We start from the raw sequence: 18,048 nt of genomic DNA on the forward strand, positions 1-18,048 counted from the left end.
GAAATTTCGATTTGCATATTGATGATTAGTTACTAGTCGTTGCCTAAATCCTTCTATGGTAATACAATTTCAGAATGATGCAATGGTTGTATACTTAAAGTAAATCATTACTAGATTCATGGATGACCTAATCAAAATCTTAAGAAAAGCTAGAACTGTTAACCATGGTTTTCATGTTTGTTAGCTATTCTAAGTTATTAGGGGTGGACGATCCCATAGTCAATAGATAAGAAAGTGTTTGTTTAAACAAATACTACTTTTCTAAGAAAATGACTAAGTCTGAAAATAAAGTAGAAAATAAAGGAGATATTTTCCTTGATTCGAAAAGTGTTCTATCATCTTATTTGACACATGATGATCCCACTGCCTCTGTTGTCTTGTCACAACCGAAGAGATCAATACCATTTAGTTTTCTTAGACATAATTCATGGTACCTTGTCGTAGTGGGAGAGTTTCAAGGAACTTGACTTCTTATGACTTGGAAGACACTAGTGATTAAAATCCATTGTTATTTCATTCCTTGGCTTTTGTACTATAAATATGTATAACTCTCCATTGGTTCATTCAATAATACACAACATTATTTTGCTCTCATTAAACAACTATTGTTCTACTTCTAATAGCTCCTTATAGTATATAACTCATTAGTAATGCCTATCGAAATGAAATTTTACAGTAAAGTTGTCCTTCCATCGTGTGTTAGAGATTTTATTACAATGGAAGAAAATCAAGATGTTACAACTGTATTGCAATATAATACAAAGATCAACAAAGAGATTAAATAAGTGTTACAATGCATAATGTACAATTTATATAAGTTATATATGTTATATATAAGAAAGGTAGAAGAAGATATATATAAATATATATACTCACTCACAACCTTAAGTGTAGAATAGCGGGGATCACCATGACTTGAACAGGGTATTACACCTTTGTCCAAAAGCTTATTTCCGCCTATCTCTAATCACTAAGAAAACTCTCATGGAAATAGCTTTGGGAATTATCAAGGCTTTTAGGGTTTCTAGCAAAGTGCTTTCTTGATAGAAAACTTGATCTTCAATATGAGCACCTTAGACCTCTTTATATAGTGTTTAGGATATCACCATTTGAAATTCAAATTCATAAGTTATAACCTCCATGGTTGTTATGGACTCAATAAGGAGATGTAACTCATGCACACCATAACTCCTATAGAGATGTAACTCATGCACACACCATAACTCCTATAGCATTAAGAATTTCAAATTAAAATGTGTAACACCTTTTACACTCTTAATGTTGGTGATAATAGTGGAGGTTACTCATAGTAACAAGTAACTCCCCCGAACTTTACAAAAAGATGACAATTGTCATATGTTACATATTAATTTGTTACACATATTTAATCTATACATTATATTATTGATAAATAATATAACAATCTCCAACTAAATTAAATATTATATCTTTAGTAACAAACTTGTAACATTTATTTAATCAATCAAAAATATTACATCAAAATATAACATTCGTCCACTTTGATTGAATAAATATACACTTTTAAGAAGTCTTGCTTAGGTGCATTAGATAAAATGTCTTTCGACTTGAATTTTACCTTAGTGTAATTACAACAAAGTTTGATGAAATTTTGGTTGTCGTAGCATTAAACCACTATTCCTTTAGTATAAACCGGCGATAACACACACACCCTCGCTAATGCTCACTTGAGACCGCATGTCTAGCTCTTGCACCGTTAATGGCCATGTATAAAATTTCAATTCATGGACTCTCTAGAGAATAATTCTCAATTCTCATAAGAGACGACACCACCTCTAGTCTATATAGGGGGAGTTTTAGTGTCTCATCACTCAACTTAAGTGAGTTTTCTTAAGCTTAAAGTAAGAAAACCTTTTATTTTGGATCATTACTCAACCATTTTTAATTAGTTCTTTTTTTTTTCTATTTTTTTTTCTTCTTCTTTTTTAACAAGGGGTGGAACACCCCAAACTTAATTTTAAATACATATATTCTTTTTTTCAAGGGGTGGCACACCCCAAACTTGTTACATAGCATATATATAACTAAATATAATCTTGTTCCTCCGCTCTCGGGTTACTCAAATGTGATTCACTAAAGCCATAACAACCCGAGACCCTTCTTCCTCAAGTCTCTTCCAATGTGATGGAGGTCTTTGCTCGATCAACCTCACCACCCCCAAACTTCACTCCTTGGCCTTTCACCAAAAATTTTCTTCTTGAAAGTGCATCACGTAGTTCTACCACCCCATCGGGGTACACTCTCACCACCAAGAAAGATCCATAACACCTTGAATCTAGTCCTCCATGAGTAGCCTTCGTTAAAGAGTTAGCAAAAATCACTTGTTTCCCAACTTCAAACATTTGAGACCAAATTTTTCTACTAAACTTCTTTTTCTTTCTCTTCTTTTTGGGTGGTTTTTTAGGTTCAAATGATGTTTTGTCTTTGCTTTCTCGCGGCTCGTCATCCTTAGCAATTTCTTTAAGGGGAATCTTCTTTCTCACCTTCTTACTATTTTTTAATTTGGACTCCTCAACCATGTTAGGATCCATATCTCCAATTGCTAAGCATTCTCCTATTGCATCCGGAGCACGTATGGGATGGAAAACCTTGAACGTGGCTTGCTCATCTTGAGCTCTCATGGTAAGCTGTCCCTTTTCAATATCTATCAAAGTTCTTCCCGTGGCAAGAAATGGCCTCCCTAAAATGATTGGAACTTCCCTATCTTCCTCATAGTCAAGAATAAGGAAATCGGCCGGAAAAATGAATTTATCCACTTGTACCAACACATCTTCAATTTTCCCTTCCGGATGCGCCATGGAACGATACGCTAATTGCAAAGTGACGGTGGTTGGCCTTGCTTCTCCAATTGCCAACTTCCTAAAAATGGACATAGGCATGAGATTACTGCTAGCTCCCAAGTCACAAAGAGCTCTTCCAACATCTCGACCCCCAATAGAAATTGGAATTGTAAAGGTTCCCGGATCTTTCAATTTGGTTGGGATTTTACTTTTCAACATAGCACTACAGCCCTCTATTAAAGCGACAGTTTCAAACTCGCCAAGCCTCCTTTTCTTTGTCAAAATGTCCTTTAAAAACTTCACATAGGTTGGCATTTGCTCGGAAGCTTCCACTAATGGTATATTGATGCGGAGCTGCTTTAAAACATCAAGAAATCTCTGGAATTGACTATCGTCATGTTGCTTCTTGAACCGTTGAGGAAATGGTTGAGGTGGCTTTTGCAAAGACTTTTCTACAGCAGAATGCTGACCGGATGCTGTAAGTACTGGGGGAATTTCAGCAGTTGAATTTGCTGGTTTTTTCTTCATTTCCCCCTCTTTTTGGATTGAAGAGGGCTCTTTACTGCCTGTTGCAGGCACATTTGACTCAAGAATTTTTCCACTTCTCAAGATTACCGCTTTGCAATGTTCTTTGCCATCTCTTCTTGGGTTTTCGGTGTCACTAGGAAAAGTGCCTTGTGGTCTATTCTTCAAATCATTGGCCAATTGCCTCAATTGAATTTCAAGATTCCGAAGAGATGTTGCCTGGCTTTGAATTACAGCGTCATTCTTGGCCATATAATCTCTCAATAAACTCTCCAAAGAACTTGTTTGAGAGCCTTGAGGTTGGTGTGGTTGTTGAGAAACTCCCGGTGAAAATGATTGTTTTCCTTGTGCTTGTGCTCCACTTGAACTTGCCCCTTGACCTCCCCATGAAAAGTTTGGATGATGCTTCCATGCCAGATTGTAGGAGTTTGAGTATGGATTGTTGTTGATGTTGAAGTTTTGATTACCCACATAGTAAACTGAAGCTGGATTTGAAGGGCAATTTTCAAAAGTATGCCCATCACCACAATACACACAAGAAATTTCTGCCCTTTGAATGGCAGCAGCTGGTTGTACACTTCCTCCCATATTCATGTTCTTCAAAGTGTTGGTCATTAAAGCCATTTGAGCGGTTAGAGCGGTCAAAGCATCTACTTTAAGAACACCCGCTACTTTTCGGCTTGTAGAAGCTCTATTAGTTGACCATTGATAGTTGTTGCTAGCTATCCTTTCCAAAATCTCAAAAGCTTCATTGTAAGACTTGGAAAGAATGGCTCCATTAGCGGAAGCATCCAACACCATCCTAGATGCCGCATTGAGACCATTGTAAATTGTCTCAAGTTGGATACAATGAGGAATACCATGGTGTGGGCACTGTTGGAAATTATTTTACCAGGATCTTAGATCTACTCACAAGTATGTTGATTAACACCCTAAATATGAACTTCTAAAACGATTATGAAATAAACACATATAAAGTATTAGAAACTTTACATTGGGTGCAGCGGAATAATATGACTCCTTCCGTTCAGATCTCTAACCCTTGTATCCTTTCTGTCGCAGAGTATTATCAAGATCTTAACCTGGATCTCTTTCTCTCCTTCTTTAGTGTTGAAACTCCTTCTTGTTGAATGTCTTTCTTCACGATCGTCCTCACTATGATTCAGGTATCACTTGCTGTGTGTGGGCACTACTCTAAACTAAGTGATTTCGAAATCTCAAGGAAGAAAATAGAGAGAGAAGTGGCGGCTAGGGTTTAGAAGCAAGAAGGCTCAAGTTTTTCTCTGAATGAAAAGTGTGAAAGTTAAGTGTAAATTTCCTGAAGCCTTCACTATCTATTTATAGCATTCCACTAGGGTTAGGTTTGAATTATTTGGCATTAAAATAATGAAAATATCAGATGATAAATGCTATAAAAGTGGCCGGGCCTATACAATATGGATGTGGGCCTCACTTTTTGCAATTTTGCAGTTTTATCATTTCTGCATCTAATTTTCTTAAAAACGCCAATTTTCTAATACAACCATTTAAATGCCAATTCTAACTATTTAATAACTATAAATAATTATTAAATAATAACCATACGAAGTATCATAATTAACAAATATGCCCCTAAAACTCTTTCTTACAATTTCGCCCTTACTTAGTGAAAAATTCAAAAATAGACATAGTCTAATTTGAGAATTATAATTGATTAATCAAAACCAATTATATGAGTCTAACAAGAAATATTATCTCAACCAGTGGGGGGACCATGGATCTATTTAACCGAGCTTCCAATAAGCAGATCAAGAATTTATAACCTAAATTCACTGACTTATTAATTCATCGTTGAATCCACGCATAGAACTTAGAATTGCACTTTCAGTGTATGGAATGCTCTATATGTTCCACCATATAGACACAGCATTAGTTATCCATTGTTATAATCCTAATTTGATCAATGATCCTCTATATGAATGATCTACACTGTAAAGGGATTAGAGTACCGTTACACCCTACAATGTATTTTATCCTTAAAACACTTAACCCCATATAAATAATATTTCAGCTTATGTGAAACGAGTACTCCACCATTTATTTTCGTTTGGTGAAGCTCGAAGAAGATCATCCTTTACTTACTATTCGCCAGATAGAAGCTATAGATTGCATGTTTATGTTAGCGCTCCCACTCAATTGCACTACCGTGTCCCCAAAATGTACGTATCACCCTGACCCAAAAGTAGGCTTAACTAACAAATCATAGAACACGAATAGCCGCTTGAGATTGAGCCTAATCATAACAGGATTAAGATCATTTGATCTAGGATCAACAAGGCGATATTGACTTGAATAGATATTACGGTAAGTTTAATAAATCTAAGTCAAAGTTCAATATCGGTCCCTTCCGATGCATACTCCATGCACCCAACCTGAGCTTTACTTCAACCAATGCTCTGGAAAGAACATAGCATTTCTCCAAATGAAAGTAAACTCTATTGTAGATTATCATATCAGTAAAACCCTCTGTCTGATAAATCTAGGAAACTTTATTCACATAGTCATGTTTACTTTCCAAAGTGTTGACGACACAATAAACATGATCAAGTATGTGAAAAGGGTTTCAGATGAATTCATACATTATGTACATATAATCATGAAATAAATCATGTGAACCATGCAACATTAAATGTTATTTCTGATCTATATTAATAAGTAAATTTGATTATATTGAAATGAGTTTTATTTAGGGCATAAAACCCAACAAACTCCCACTTGCACTGATATAAAACAAAAAGTGCATTTCAAATAATCTCAACACCTTGATATACAAATCAAGTGTAGTAGTAGTAAACTCCTCGTAATAGGATCTGAAAGGTTGAATTAAACACAACCTTTTCTCCACCATTACTCTTCCTTAATCACAAAATCATTGATAATGTGAAATTCTTCTCTATATGTCTACTCTTTTGGGATACTGGATTCTATACCTTTGGCAACTACTTTTCGTTAATTAGGAAATAACAATAGTAGTTCAGGCAATTTGGAATGGTGCCAAAAATGTATAGAACTTTCCTTAGACTTAATAAGTACCTTTCCTGCACCTTTAACATTAAGTCCCTTTCTGTTAGACCTGTTGGGTTTTATGCCCTAAATAAAACTCATTTCAATATAATCAGATTTACTTATTAATATAGATCAAAAATAACATTTAATGTTGCATGGTTCACATGATTTATTTCATGATTATATGTACATAATGTATAAATTCATCTGAAACCCTTTTCACATACTTGATCCTGTTTATTGTGCCGTCAACACATTGGAAAGTAAACATGACTATGTGAATAAAGTTTCCTAGATTTATCAGACACAGGGTTTTACTGATATGATAATCTACAACAAGAGTTTACTTGTATTTGGAGAAATACTATGTTCTTTCCAGAACATTGGTTAAAGTAAAGCTCAGGTTGGATGCATGGAGTATGCATCGGAAGGGACCGATATTGAACTTTGACTTAGATTTATTAAACTTACCGTAATATCTATTCAAGTCAATATCGCCTAGTTGATCCTAGATCAAATGATCTTAATCCTGATATGATTAGGCTCAATCTTGAAAGGCTATTCGTGTTCTTTGATTTGTTAGTTAAGCCTACTTTTAGGTCAGGGTGATACGTACATTTTGGGAACACGGTAGTGCAATTGAGTGGGAGCGCTATCATAAACATGGAATCTATAGCTTCTATCTGGCGAATAGTAAGCAAAGGATGATCTCCTTCGAGCTTGACCAAACGAACATAAATGGTGGAGTACTCATTTCACATAAGCTGAAATATCATTTATACGGGGTCAAGTGTTTTAAGGAATAAATACATTGTAGGGTGTAACGGTAATTTAATCCCTTTACAGTGTAGATCATTCATATAGAGGATCATTGATCACATTAGGATTATAACAATGGATAACTAATGATGTGTCTATATGGTGGAACATATAGAGCATTCTATATACTGAGAGTGCAATTCTAAGTTCTATGCGTGGATTCAACGAAGAATTAATAAGTTAGTGAATTTTAGTGCTAAATTCTTGATCTACTTATTGGAAGCTCGGTTATATAGACCCATGGTCCCCCCACTAGTTGAGATAATATTGCTTGTAAGACTCATGTAATTGGTTTTGATTAATCAATTATAATTCTCAAATTAGACTATGTCTATTTGTGAAATTTTCACTAAGTAAGGGCGAAATTGTAAAGAAAGAGTTTATAGGGGCATATTTGTTAATTATGATACTTTGTATGGTTCAATTAATAAATATGATAAATGACAATATTATTTAATAATTATTTATAGTTATTAAATAGTTAGAATTGGCATTTAAATGATTGAATTAGGAAATTGGCATTTTTGAGAAAATCAGATACAAAAGGTGTTAAAATTGCAAAATTGCAAAGCCCAAGGCCCAATCCATTAAGTGTATGGCCAGCCACCTTTGTAGCTTTTTTAAATTGATTTTTTCATTATTTTAATGCCATATAATTCAAATCAAGCCCTAGAGGAATGCTATAAATAGATAGTGAAGGCTTCAGGAAAATTACACTTTCTGAATCAGAAAAACCTGAGCCTCCACTCTCTTCTCTAGCCGCCACTCTCTCTCTCTTTTCTTCCTCAATATTTCGAACCTCTCTTAGTGATTAGAGTAGTGCCCACACACATCAAGTGATACCTCAATCATAGTGAGGAAGATCGTGAAGAAAGATCATCAGCAAAGGAGATTCAACATCAAAGATTCAGAGAAAGAGATCCAGGTTCAGATATTGATAATGCTCTGCTACAGAAAGGAATCAAGGGCTAGATATCTGAACGGAAGGAGTCATATTATTCCGCTGCACCCAATGTAAGGTTTCCTAAACTTTATATGTGTTTATTTCATCGTTTTAGAAAGTTCATATTTAGGATGTTAATAAACATACTTGTGAGTAGATCTAAGATCCTGGTAAAATAAATTCCAACAACTGGCCTCAGAGCCATGGTAATTGATTTACTTACATGTAATTTGGACTTTAAAACGATTGTTTGTATGTTCTTTGGATGGTATCATGTTGTATTGAGTGTTATTTGATGATTGATTGATGATTGTGAAATTTTCGTGAAAAATAATTGTTATTTCGGTTCTGGCATTATTTTTATTGGATAGTATGGAAAAAATTAAGCAAGTTAGCCTTTTACAGAACTCAATTTGGATTTTATTTGAATTAGTTATGATTTTTTGAAGATTTGACAAAATCGGTAATGTCTTGATAGTTTCCTGCGATCGCAGAACTGTCCGTACAGTTTCGAATTTTTTCAATTTTCTTCAATTTTTCATACTTTTTCATGGAATTAACTTCCAATTTTTTGTATGGTTTTGTATATATACTATTACTATTCCTAATTCAATTCTAATTATCATTTTGAATTAATTTAAATTTTTTTAATTTAATTCAAGATATTAGTGTAATTTGAATTTGAATAGAATTAGTATTTATCTTTTTGCTTAAAAATCTATCTTATTTTTAAATTTGATTATATTTTTTTTTAAATTTAAGGTCAGATATTTTAAGATATTTATAATATCTTTTAAGATATTTATAATATCTTTTAAGATATTTTAAAAAATATCTTATCTTTTAAGATTTTTTTAATTAAATCTTTTTAGATATTTTGACCATATTTAAATTTAAAATAAGATATTTATAATCATGTAATTTTTAAATGATATAAGATATTTTGCTAATTTTTTTAAATTTTGTTATTTTATTTATTTAAATTACATTTAAAATTTGAAAAAGATATTTATTTATCTTTTCTAATTTTTTATTTAATTTTTATTTATAAAATAACATTTAAAATTTAAAAGTAGTTAGCAAATTTTTTTTTGAAATGATATTTAGGTTGGTTGAAACCTAATTTTTCAAAAATTGTAGGTTTAATTTTAAATTTTAATTTTTTAAAAAAATTTCGAATTTTTCAAATTTTTTTAAATTTTTCGAAAAATTATTTTTTTAATTAATTATTTTCGAAATTAAATATTTAATTTAAAATTAAATAAATCCTACATCCAACTATCCAACTAACCTTGTTGCAGGAGTATGTGTTTTAGCTTATGTGTAAGTTTTTAAAACCTATTATTACTTGATTGCAAATAGCCATGGTTACTTTTTGCCAGATCTAATGATCTGATGGCTCCCTTGGTCAAGATAATAATTTGTAACAGGTATATTTACAATCTTCTTTCATCTGTGTATGACCTAGCAACATGATAGGACCCATCCAAAGTGTGCCTGTGTGAGCCTATGTGTTTAATTTTATTATAGATGCATATAGGTTAATGTTGCTAAATAAAATGTCATAGTCATTGATAGATTTTATTTAGGCCCATTTAGTTTTGGGCTTATTCAATTAATAACAGTTGTTCTTATTAAGGTTAAATTCCTCTCTTTTGGGCCTTGTGTGAGAGTTGGGAGCCATAGAAGTGGGTACGACATACTGAACCCAGCACCCCCTCACACAAACCACCCCAATTGTGAAGGCCCATTTGCCTGATTTGAATGACTGTACTAGGTTAATTAAACTAGTTTAACCTAATAAAATTGATTAGCAACATAATTAATTTCATTTATTTTGAAATTAATTTAAGAAAAATATAGTTTAAGGAATTTTATATTCTAAGCTAAACTATATGTATTTTCTTGTATTTAATTAAATATAGAATTATAACCATCTAGATTCTTTCTGGAACTTAATTTAAATTTTTCATTAAATATTCCTATTTAAGTTGATATTTAGTTATCTTCAACTAACCAACTTAAATCTGAATATCTTTTGAATTCAAAATTTCAAAATTAAGTTGAGGAATTTTAGGCATTGGTTATTAAGATTCTTTAGATATTTTTTTTAAGTTAATATCTTTTCAAATATTAACTTAAAATGGAATATTTTCAAATTAAGTGGTTACAACTTAATTTTTGATATTTAATTAAATTTAAATTTGAAAATATTTAAGTTCTAGATTTTTCTAGTACAACTTAAATTAGATATTTTTTCAAATTTTGTGGAAAAGATACTTAGTCAAATAAGATATTTTCTAGATAGTTATTTCTAGACTACTTATTATTTCTAATATTAAATAGGAAAATATTATAAATTGTGAAATTAATTATTTATATAATTAATTTTGGTACAATTTATTTTAAGTATATTTTTCCTAGTATTAAACTAGAGATTAATAATTAAGCCTTCTCTACACTTAATTATTTATTTCTTGAATTTAATACATTTAATTAATTTGAAAAATTAAATATCTAACTTGATTTTCATCATGATACTTAAATATTTCTTTTTCATGAAATTTAATTAAATAAGAAAATTATTTTTAGTTGAAATTTTAATTTTTCAACTAAATTTAAATAATTTTCAAAATATATTTTTTCTTTATTTTATTAATCAATTTTCGAAATTGCATTTCTTAAATGGTAGAATTTCGAATTTTATCTTGAAAAATAGATTAAGTTGTAAATTAATTATTTATTTTAATTAATTCTTGGATCAACTTAAATCAATGATTTTTTCATTTATTGATTAATTAAAAATAAATTGAATTAAAGTATATTATTAGAAATTGAATTAATTAGTCAAAGGAAAATCTAGATAGGTGATATTTTTGCTTGAAGTATTTTTCTAGTGTATTTAATTAAATAGAAAATTAATATTTAAGTTGATTTTTATCATCATACTTAAATATTTGTAATTTTTCTTATATATTTAATTAAATAGGAAAATTATATTTTTTGTTGTAAATTAATTTTATTAATTAATTTTGGGCCAACATTAAATTAGAATAATTTTTCCAGGATTTATTCTTTATTTTAATATGCATTTTTCGAAAATTGTATTCTTAAATACTTTAATTTTTCGAAATGCAATATATATATATTTATAGAAAATAAAATTTGAGTTGTAAATTAATTTAAATTAATTTTGTAACAACTTAAATTGAATATTTTTCTAAATATTTATTGGAAATTATTACTAAGATGGAAATAATTCATATTATTTCATATCCATCTAAGTAAAATTTATAAATATTAAATTAAAATTTATATTTAGAATTTTTCATTCTAAATTGGAAATTTTAATTAAATAAATATATATTTAAAATAAATAGAATAAATAAAGAGAATCAAAGAAAATACAAATCACTTTAAATAATGAGCTTGATTATTATTAAGATATTCGATCTCCATTGTTGGTCTTACAAAAGTTAAATGTTTTCAATATAACCTCGAGACGCTAGACTTCGTCCCCCTATGGATGGTTATTCGTTGAACGCATTTAACACCGTAAGATTTCATTTGATAAGTGTTTTGTAAGTTTTCGTCTCTATTAGACTCTCCCCTACGGTGACTACTTAGAGATAAACTTATGAAACATGAAACAATGGTAGAGGCTCATGAAATGAGAATAACTTTGACTCTCGCCTACCGGGACAACGTTGGATTCTTATTTTGATCGAATAAAAGGTTGCTAGAATGGTTTCTATTTTAGATGAGCTGACAACTCTATTCAATAAATGATGCTTTGACTCTCGCCTATTTAGGGACCTTTGTATCAGTTTGTTGAAAACCTTAGAAATTATTTAGGATTGTATGTTTTAGTATTTTCACTAGTCATTCCTACTTGCTATATGTTTATAATTTCTGAATTGTGTATGAATTTATATTGAACCATGTTATTTTCTGTTATTAAGTTGTAGTTTAATTTCGAATCTTCATTGTTGGTCTAACATGTTTGTTTTTCTAATGAGATAAATCCCTAATGGATTTTCACCATTAGACATACATAATAGTGTAAGATCTCGAAAGATAAGTATTGTATATGCGACATCTAACTGTTCATCAATTGATGACACCTTAGACTAGTATTTTTACAATATGAAACAAGAAGATTACATAAATAAGATTACTTTGTCTTTCGTTAATCGAAGCATCGTTGGATTCTTATTTATAAACGAAATTATCCTAATTCCTCTTAGCTTATTCATTTCGAATTAGCTTCAAAACATATCATTGGATGAATGGTCTATAAATCATTTCATGTCATTATATTTTCTCTTAAGAAATTAAATGACGCATATGATTATAATCCCGAAATTCTATTCCCAATTGATATAAATCCTCAATCTTAGAAATCTCCTACTTGTATGGGCAAATCTGACTTAGAGTTTGTATTAGTAGTGGTGGTCCAAGAAAGAATTACTCATTATATTTGGTTGAATTTAAGTCTTTGACTTTAATTTTAGAATCCAAACGAAATTTTCTTATATTTCTAATTCCGTATACAATACAGTTACACTTTCTCAAGTGTTTAATATCCATCTTTTATTAATGGATTCAAACTGTATGGAATATGAGTTAGGTATTCTGTGACCAGGATCCACTTGCACTATTCTAAGAACTCTTTGATGTAACTAAACCTATGTCATCAAAAGACACTACCACATTTTTTTTAATCTATGGCATTTGTATCTTGTTCATAGTGAATTTGACATGATCAATCTCTGCAAAGAGTTAATATGCCTATATCCACTGAAAGTAGTTCATCTCATTCGCAGATGGATGTACATTCAGGGGTGGATATGAGTTTTTCGTTGTATTCTTAAAACGATAACTCTAGATTATACCTTTTAGCAAAGAAATTTGAAATGTTTGAAAAATTTCATTAATTTCTAGCAATGGTTAAAACCATTAAGGTAAGTGGTTAAAGATCTTGCGAACTGATAGGGGTGGAGAAATAGTTAGTAGATATGCAGTTCAAAGATCATTAAATTGATTTTTGAATTATATCCAAACTTACCTCCCCAGAAATTTCGAGTTGCATGTTGATGATTAGTTACTAGTCGTTGCCTAATTCCTTCTATGGTAATACAATTTCAGAATGATGTAATGGTTGTATACTTAATGTTAATCATTACTAGATTCATGGATGACCTAATCAAAATCTTAAGAAAAACTAGAACCATTAACCATGGTTTGTTAGCTATTCTAAGTGATTAGGGGTGGACCATCCCATTGTCAATAGATAAGAAAGTGTTTGTTCAAACAAATACTACTTTTCTAAGATAATGACTAAGTCTGAAAAACAAGTAGCAAATAAAGGAGATATTTAATTCTTGATTCCAAAAGTGTTCTATCATCTTATATAACATATGATGATCCCACTGCCTCTGTTGTCTTGTCACAACCGAAGAGATCAATACCATTTAGTTTTCTTCGACATAATTCACGGTACCTTGTCGTAGTGGGAGAGTTTCTAGGAACTCACCTTCTTATGACTTGGGAGACACAAGTGATTAAAATCCATTGTGAGTTTAAACAAGTAATGGATTGTCAAGATAAGAAACTAAGAAGAAAGCCAATAGAACTATGGTTTAATCCATTCACATGGAATGACCTAAAGTTTTCTATTACAAGGACATAAAAGGAAATTTTCGTTTATAAGTCCATTCAATGGACTTAACAAAACTTCCTGTTCCTAGCATTATAGGTTTGAGTTTATCTAAACCTATGGCTTATGGTATACCTGGTAATTACTTACTCTAATGCAAGCAACTTACTTTACTAAGATGCTGAAGCATTTTCTTTCTAATGGCAATCTATAGAAGCTTCACAACTTCTTAGGCATAGATTTTATCTAAGGAAAAGTTTCAACTATTCCAGAAAAGATAAAGCCATGAAAGAATTTCTTACATCAACAGTGAGAGGTCTTAGATATGCTTTTGTATGCCTTAGACCAGACACCTGCTGTTGAGTGGGAGTAATGAGTAGGTATCAGATTAATCCAGGAGAAGAACATTGGAAGACAATCAAGTAAATTCTAAGATTAAGAAGTGGAACTATATGTTAGTCTATAAGGGTGTGTTTAAAACTCTTAGACTACACCATATCAGATTACAAAAAAATTTTTTGCCTTTGTGCTAGTAAATTTTTCTGATAAGATGGTGGTTACTCTGGGGGTGGAATAGTGATTTTGGAGAAGTGTAAAAACCTATCTGAAGTCTCTAGGTCTACCAGAGAGAGACTGAATGTTAAAGCTGCAGGAAAGGTACTTATTCAGTCTAAGGAAAGTTCTATACATTTTGGCATCATTCCAAACTGCCTTAAACTACTAGTGTTAATTTCCTGATTAACCAAAAGTAGTTGCCAAAGGTATAGAATCCAGTATCCCAAGAGAGTAGACATATAGAGAGGAATTTCACATTATCAATGATTTTGTGATTAAAGGAAGAGTAATGATGGAGAAAAGGTTGTGGTTAATTCAACCTTTCAGATCCTATTACGAGGAGTTTACTACTACTACACTTGATTTGTATATCAAGGTGTTGAGATTATTTGAAACGCACTTTTTGTTTTATATTAGTGCAAGTGGGAGTTTGTTGGGTTTTATGCCCTAAATAAAACTCATTTCAATATAATCAGATTTACTTATTAATATAGATCATAAATAACATTTAATGTTGCATGGTTCACATGATTTATTTCATGATTATATGTACATAATGTATAAATTCATCTGAAACCCTTTTCACATACTTGATCCTGTTTATTGTGCCGTCAACACATTGGAAAGTAAACATGACTATGTGAATAAAGTTTCCTAGATTTATCAGACACAGGGTTTTACTGATATGATAATCTACAACAAGAGTTTACTTGTATTTGGAGAAATACTATGTTCTTTCCAGAACATTGGTTAAAGTAAAGCTCAGGTTGGATGCATGGAGTATGCATCGGAAGGGACCGATATTGAACTTTGACTTAGATTTATTAAACTTACCGTAATATCTATTCAAGTCAATATCGCCTAGTTGATCCTAGATCAAATGATCTTAATCCTGATATGATTAGGCTCAATCTTGAAAGGCTATTCGTGTTCTTTGATTTGTTAGTTAAGCCTACTTTTAGGTCAGGGTGATACGTACATTTTGGGAACACGGTAGTGCAATTGAGTGGGAGCGCTATCATAAACATGGAATCTATAGCTTCTATCTGGCGAATAGTAAGCAAAGGATGATCTCCTTCGAGCTTGACCAAACGAACATAAATGGTGGAGTACTCATTTCACATAAGCTGAAATATCATTTATACGGGGTCAAGTGTTTTAAGGAATAAATACATTGTAGGGTGTAACGGTAATTTAATCCCTTTACAGTGTAGATCATTCATATAGAGGATCATTGATCACATTAGGATTATAACAATGGATAACTAATGATGTGTCTATATGGTGGAACATATAGAGCATTCTATATACTGAGAGTGCAATTCTAAGTTCTATGCGTGGATTCAACGAAGAATTAATAAGTTAGTGAATTTTAGTGCTAAATTCTTGATCTACTTATTGGAAGCTCGGTTATATAGACCCATGGTCCCCCCACTAGTTGAGATAATATTGCTTGTAAGACTCATGTAATTGGTTTTGATTAATCAATTATAATTCTCAAATTAGACTATGTCTATTTGTGAAATTTTCACTAAGTAAGGGCGAAATTGTAAAGAAAGAGTTTATAGGGGCATATTTGTTAATTATGATACTTTGTATGGTTCAATTAATAAATATGATAAATGACAATATTATTTAATAATTATTTATATTTATTAAATAGTTAGAATTGGCATTTAAATGATTGAATTAGGAAATTGGCATTTTTGAGAAAATCAGATACAAAAGGTGTTAAAATTGCAAAATTGCAAAGCCCAAGGCCCAATCCATTAAGTGTATGGCCAGCCACCTTTGTAGCTTTTTTAAATTGATTTTTTCATTATTTTAATGCCATATAATTCAAATCAAGCCCTAGAGGAATGCTATAAATAGATAGTGAAGGCTTCAGGAAAATTACACTTTCTGAATCAGAAAAACCTGAGCCTCCACTCTCTTCTCTAGCCGCCACTCTCTCTCTCTTTTCTTCCTCAATATTTCGAACCTCTCTTAGTGATTAGAGTAGTGCCCACACACATCAAGTGATACCTCAATCATAGTGAGGAAGATCGTGAAGAAAGATCATCAGCAAAGGAGATTCAGCATCAAAGATTCAGAGAAAGAGATCCAGGTTCAGATATTGATAATGCTCTGCTACAGAAAGGAATCAAGGGCTAGATATCTGAACGGAAGGAGTCATATTATTCCGCTGCACCCAATGTAAGGTTTCCTAAACTTTATATGTGTTTATTTCATCGTTTTAGAAAGTTCATATTTAGGATGTTAATAAACATACTTGTGAGTAGATCTAAGATCCTGGTAAAATAAATTCCAACAAGACCTAGAGACTTCAGATAGGTTTTTACACTTCTCCAAAATCACTATTCCACCCCCAGAGTAATCACCATCTTATCAGAAAGATTTTCAAGCACAAAGGAAAATCTCAAAATCTGATGTGATGTAGTCTAAGAGTTTTAAATACACCCTTATTGACTAACATATAGTTCCTCATCTTAATCTTAAGATTTACTTGATTGTCTTCCATTGTTCTTCTCCTGGATTCATCTGATACCTACTCATTACTTCCACTCAACAACAGGTGTCTGGTCTAAGGCATACTAAAGCATATCTGAGACCTCTCACTGTTGATATGATAAATTCTTTCATGGCTTTATCTTTTCTGGAATAGTTGAGACTTATCCTTAGATAAATAAAATCTATGCCTAGAAGTCGAGAAGCTTCTATAGATTTCCATTAGAAAGAAAATGCTTCAGCATCTTACTAAAGTAAGTTGCTTGCATTAGAGTAAGTATCCTAATTCCTCTTAGCTTATTCATTTCGAATTAGCTCAATAATATATCATTGGATGAATGGTCTATAAATCATTTCATGTCATTATATTTTCTCTTAAGAAATTAAATGACGCATATGATTGTAATCCCGAAATTCTATTCCCAATTGATATAAATCCTCAATCTTAGAAATCTCCTACTTGTATGGGCAAATCTGACTTAGAGTTTGTATTAGTAGTGTTGGTCCATGATAGAATTACTCATTATATTTGGTATAAATTTAAGTCTTTGACTTTAATTTTAGATTCCAAATAGAAATTTTCTTATATTTCTAATTCCAGAATACAATACAGTTACACTTTCTCAAGTGTTTATTATCCATCTTCTATTAATGGATTAAAACTGTATGGAATATGAGTTAGGTATTCTGTGACCAGGATCCACTTGCAGTATTCTAAGAACTCTTTGATGTAACTAAACCTATGTCATCAATAGACACTACCAAAGTTTTTTAATCTATGGCATTTGTATCTTGTTCATAGTGGATTTGACAAGATCAATCTCTGCAAAGAGTTAATATGCCTATATCCACTGAAAGTAATTCATCTCATTCGGAGATGGATGTACATTCAGGGGTGGATATGAGTTTTTCGTTGTATTCTTAAAACGATAACTCTAGATTATACCTTTTAGCAAAGAAATTTGAAATGTTTAAAAATTTCATTAATTTCTAGCAATGGTTAAAACCATTAAGGTAAGTGGTTAAAGATCTTGCGAACTGATAGGGGTGGAGAAATAGTTAGTAGATATGCAGTTCAAAGATCATTAAATTGATTTTTGAATTATAATCAAACTTACCTCCCCAGAAATTTCGAGTTGCAAAGATCATTAAATTGATTTTTGAATTATAATCAA

General features: G+C 31.3%; 1 protein-coding gene across 1 annotated transcript; it reads right to left on the reverse strand.

Annotated features, from left to right (window-relative positions):
- Positions 1 to 2,144: 2,144 nt before the first annotated feature.
- Positions 2,145 to 4,145, reverse strand: LOC115717596 (uncharacterized). The gene has a single exon (XM_061109378.1). It carries the CDS (start codon positions 4,143 to 4,145, stop codon positions 2,145 to 2,147), a length of 2,001 nt encoding a protein of 666 aa, XP_060965361.1.
- Between the last annotated feature and the right edge of the window lie 13,903 nt (positions 4,146 to 18,048).

Source organism: Cannabis sativa, chromosome 2 (assembly GCF_029168945.1).
Source record: "Cannabis sativa cultivar Pink pepper isolate KNU-18-1 chromosome 2, ASM2916894v1, whole genome shotgun sequence".
NCBI lineage: Eukaryota > Viridiplantae > Streptophyta > Magnoliopsida > Rosales > Cannabaceae > Cannabis > Cannabis sativa.

Bases quoted from the DNA above. Each gene is read 5' to 3' on its own strand.
- LOC115717596 (XM_061109378.1), bottom strand. From the start codon at position 4,145: ATGGTGTTGGATGCTTCCGCTAATGGAGCCATTCTTTCCAAGTCTTAC.